Source organism: Chelonoidis abingdonii, chromosome 17, assembly GCF_003597395.2.
Source record: "Chelonoidis abingdonii isolate Lonesome George chromosome 17, CheloAbing_2.0, whole genome shotgun sequence".
Classification (NCBI taxonomy): Eukaryota; Metazoa; Chordata; order Testudines; family Testudinidae; genus Chelonoidis; species Chelonoidis abingdonii.
The window spans coordinates 40,803,240-40,808,029 of NC_133785.1; the positions used below are offsets into that span (position 1 = coordinate 40,803,240).

The following is a 4,790-nucleotide window of genomic DNA, read 5'->3' on the forward strand; positions in this document are numbered from 1 at the left end:
AGGCGGGCAGCAGAGTGCTGCAGCGGGTAACGAACCCGGGGGCAGCCCCAGCTGCTCACCTCTCGGGAGCGGCTCAGCACACGCTGAAGGAAGAGATCTAGGCCTGGGTACAAGCAGGTGCATGTCTCACTGGCTTTGATGGGAGCTGGACTCGCTGCTGCAGGTTCCTAGAAGCTGCCTGATGAGCAAAGCCGGCCAATGCACTGCTGTGGCCAGAGCAGGAGATAATGCTGCAGCGCCTTTAGAGAGAAAGAGGAACAGAGTGCTCCCAACAGGCTGGAGTTCTGAGCCCTCTCGAGACGGGGAAGACCCACTGGAGGGCAGCTTATTCCTCTGCCTGCTTGAAAACCAGGGAGGGAGCTGAGCAGAGGGAAGGGAGGGAAATGGGAAAGACGAGTGATCAAAGAGCCCCCGCTCACCCAGTGCCGCTCCTGCAGTGGGAACACTTTGCAAAATTCAAACACAAGGGCTGTGAAAACAGAGTGAAAAGGAAACATTTCCATCCTATAGCCACCCCGCGGCAGCCACGGAAGGTCACGTCCTATGGCAGGGTAAGCACCTGGCCAGCGATAGCATTAGCAGCTAGCAACTCCCGACAGCACGACTGCTGTGGGGCTGGGGGGGGGGGCAGCTGTGCCCTCTTGAATGGTGCTCCACAGATTGGCCGGATACTGTATGGAGGGTGCAGGCTTTCCAAGGAAGCAAGAGCTACCAGCCGCGTGTGAAGTGGAAGAGCAGATTAGTGGAGCCAGCTGACGCCAGGTGGGATATTGCACACCATGGCCCATGGTGGCTGAATCCACACTGCTCCGGCAGAGCCGTTCCAGAGGATGCTCTAGGCATCAGCTGACAGAAGGCTGTGGGTTGAGGGACCTGGAAAAGCCTGTGTAAGGGAAAGGGAAATCAGGCCCTGGGGTTCAGTTGGTGCTGCAGGCAGAGGAGCTTCTCTGACGCCCCTGCTGCTGCCTATGCATTACAGGCAATAGCTTAATATACTGCTCCCTCGTTGGACGCACAGCTCGTCAATGCATGCAACAAAGTTTGCGACCTTCTGGTGTGCTTGTGTGTTAACAAAACAGGGCCGCCCAGTAATGAGAGATGGGGCTCTCCCACAAACAGCCTCAGCACTTTGGATCGATTCTCCTCCAGAGAAGGGGGGAAAATGCCCCTTTCTGTTTTCATGGTCTCTGGCTCGAGACTCCGTTAGTCAAGTGGAGATGACGAAGGCTGTCTCTGTGCAAGGCGATGGTCACACCCCATCCAGCACTGACAGTCGGAATTTTACAATAGTTCACATGCAACTGGCAATTCCCTTCCAACAGCAGAAGGCAGAACCAACTGTACCCAGCGAAGGCTCTGCCTTCAGATCACACCCAGCAACGCAACTGCAAGAGCAAGTGTGATAAGCATATTCCCAGCCTGTAACTGCCAGACTCTCCCAGTGAGGAGGGAAGGAGGCACCTACCCCTTGTTTTCTCATGCTCCCCGAACATAGAACTAAGCACGGAGACTCTAAGCAGAGAAAGATTTTATACCCTGCAGCAGATCATCACCCTAAAATCCCAGAAGAGCTGGCAAATCTGAAATCCAGGATGAGAAATAAATACACAGTGGCTTAACCCCGCGCAAACCACTCCCCAGAAACTAATACCTTATTCTCTTGAAATGTTAAAAAAAATTGCTGGAAACTCCTTTGATGAACCTGCTGCTGCTGTGCTCTGGTTCTCACCCATACACATTCCCCTGGAGCCAGCAGAACGTTAGCAACACTCGATACATTCAGAAGCACAGTGGGCGAGTTCTCAACCTAACTCACAAGTCACTGGAACATTCGGCAGCACTCAAGTGATGATGCTCTGGCCAGGAAATATGAAGTATCCGCTGATTGGCAGCCCCAGATCTTAGGTCAACAACCAGCCACAAATTCATTGCTTAAGTTAACGGACGGGGCCTGACAGCACCTTTCCCGTGGCGCTCTTTGGAAGCAAACCCGCAGGAAGCATTTAGCATTTCTGCTAACAGTGAAAGGGGCAGCAGACAGACTCAGAGCGAACAGCCCAATACTTTCCATTTTCTTTGCCGAGGTCACCTGAATAGGATAGAGCTACGAGCTGGCAAGCCTCCATCCAGCATGGTGTTTCCAGAGACAAATGTGTGGCTATAATTCTGCCTGCTTCTGAGCTTCTCAAGAGAGCCCAGAACAGGCAGGTAAGAACACTGACAATGGGAAAGAAAACCTGGCACCTTTCGACAAAAGACTGACTGAAGGGCGAACCCAGCTCCAGAGGGGTGGAGGAGACGTGTCTTCAGACAGTGCCAGGGCACTGTGTGTGTGTAGATAGATAGATATAGAATAAAGTTATAAAATTTGATCAAAATAAAACCAATAAATGTACAGCTTGAAAAAGAGCAAAATATCCCAGTGCATGAATGTCAGGAGAAAGTCCGGTGCTCCCCCTGCACAGACATACGCTCCAGCACGTTCAGAAAAGCACAGCACAGAACGCTAGCACCTGGCTTCGCTCAGCTCACCACGGGGGCTGGGAGTCGTTGTCCTGGATTTCTAAACACTCGCGCAGTCCAACTCTGCAGAACGTTGCCAGGCAGCCAGCAACAGCTGTGGAGCAAGCTGCCCAAAGTCTGCAGGTCCCGGCTGTGACACTGCTGCCGGACACTAGAGAATGAAAGTGGCTCTTACACATCTCCACAGCCTGGCAGCTGGTTCACACTTATGTATTTAAGAGAAAAGTGACAAAAGCAAGGAACTCAGGGGACACTGTGAGAGGGGGACAATGGCTGAATTCTGATCACAGGGGACAGGTTAACCCTAAGGATCTTCTGTGCTCTCCTCCTCACTTCATCGTCCGACGACGAGCTGTCCACCTTAATGGTCTGGGATCTCAGCAGGTTCAAAGTGCTCTGACCTAATTCAGGTTTATTCACGGCATTTTTCTTCTTCTTCTGTGGTGCTTCTTTCATCTCCTCGGCTCTTTTCCTTTTCTGCCCAACAGTTTCCTGACTACTGCTCTCTTTCCATTCAGTCCTCCCCGCTGGAACTTCCTTGGCTTTATTTGTAAAGGCCTTGGCCTGTGACCCCCCACTGCAACACTCAGATGAGCTGCCTGTAATCCTCCCATTCAGGATTCCAGATGCTTTGCAACCATTGCTCTCCTTTAGCACCCTACCCTGAGTTCCCTTCAGAAGCGTTACAGCTAAAGCGGGAGAATCTGGCGCTTTCATAACTACGTGTTTGTAGCCTTTGGGGTCTACCTGCCCCGCGGGTAGCTTAGCGTTCTGCCTCGAGGCACCCGATGCCTTGAGAAGCTTCAGGTCTGAGGGGGAGATCCCAAGATGCCCCTCTTTGTATTTGGACTCCAAACAGGATGCTGTGGCTTTCAGTGGGACCAAGGCTTCCAGCACGACAGAGAGTCTCATGGCTGGATACACATCAGGGTACATATTAGCTGGGAAGCCCATTGCTGAGGCCTTCGATGTGCCTGACCGTGTCTCTTTCAACGAGTTCAGCAGCAGGTTTGTGGCCCTCCCTTTCGAGACAGGCTTGGTGCGAACGTTAGGAGAGCCGACTGACACCTCCGCAAGTGTCCCAGGCGCCTCTGCTGTCACGGCAGGGCTTCTAACTGGAGCGTTAGTACAGTCAGAGACGGCAGCACCTGGGTCTGAATTTTCGGGTGTCTCGCTGGGAGTAGCCGCCGTGCAGGAGCTGTACCCATAAACATCCTTGCTCCTTAAGACTGTGGGCTGGTAGCCTTCCTCCTTGAGGCCTTGGAGAAAGGCCACCAGCTGGGTTTCGGTGTCTGAAAGGTCCTTGGACATGGGGTTGAAGACTCTGAGGGCTTCCTCCAGGGCTTTCTGTCCTGCAGAAGAGATTCTTGACCAAGAATGGACAGCTTTTTCTTCCGCATTGTTCACCTCAATATTCATGGCATTAGGGTAGCAGGCACTTCCAATAGGTCCAAATTCCTTGAAAAGCAGTGCTGGACACCTCAAAGGGAAAGAGAAGACAGTTAGCACAACCCAAACACCAATCTCCAGGCTTCGAAGGAAAGGCTACGGAGAACTCTCTGAGCTCTTAAATGCCAGTGACCTTCTAGTCCAGGGATCGGCAACCTCTGGCACGCGGCTCGCCAGGGTAAGCACCCTGGCAGGCCAGGCCGGTTTGTTTACCTGCTGCGTCCGCAGCTTCAGCCGATGGCGGCTCACACTGGCCGCAGTTCACCGCTCCAGGCCAATGGGGGCTGTGGGAAGCGGTGTGGGCCGAGAGATTTGCTGGCTGCCGCTTCTTGCCGCCCCCACTGGCCTGGAGCGGCGAACCACAGCCAGTGGGAGCCGTGATCAGCCAAACCTGCTGACGCGGCAGGTAAACAAACTGGCCCGGCTTGCCAGGATGCTTACCCTGGTGAACCGCGTGCCAAAGGTTGCCAACCCCTGGTGCAGTCTGACCCCCTGCGTAACCCAGGCCAGAGAACTTCACCCAGTGATTCATGCATCCAGACTAATCATTTGGGGTTAAACGATCACATCTCATTTAGAAAACCAGCCGTGCCTGGTGTGACGATTTCAAGTGACGGAGAATCCACCATGATTGCTAGGCCAGCTGTGCCAGTGGTTAAACACCCACACTGCAAACTGTGCACCTTATTCCAGACTCACACTTCAGCCTGCAGCCACTGGCTCATTCTGCTCTGTCGGCTAGATCAAAGCGCTCTTGCTACAGAGACCCTCTCCCTGCGTAGGCGCTTACCGACCAGGATCAAGCCATCTCAGCCTCT

The 4,790-nt window shown here is 53.4% G+C and overlaps 1 protein-coding gene across 1 annotated transcript; it reads right to left on the reverse strand.

Annotated features, from left to right (window-relative positions):
* Positions 1-1,506: 1,506 nt before the first annotated feature.
* Positions 1,507-4,003, reverse strand: CCDC71 (coiled-coil domain containing 71). The gene has a single exon (XM_032772618.2). It carries the CDS (start codon positions 3,940-3,942, stop codon positions 2,767-2,769), a length of 1,176 nt encoding a protein of 391 aa, XP_032628509.1. The 5' UTR covers positions 3,943-4,003; the 3' UTR covers positions 1,507-2,766.
* Between the last annotated feature and the right edge of the window lie 787 nt (positions 4,004-4,790).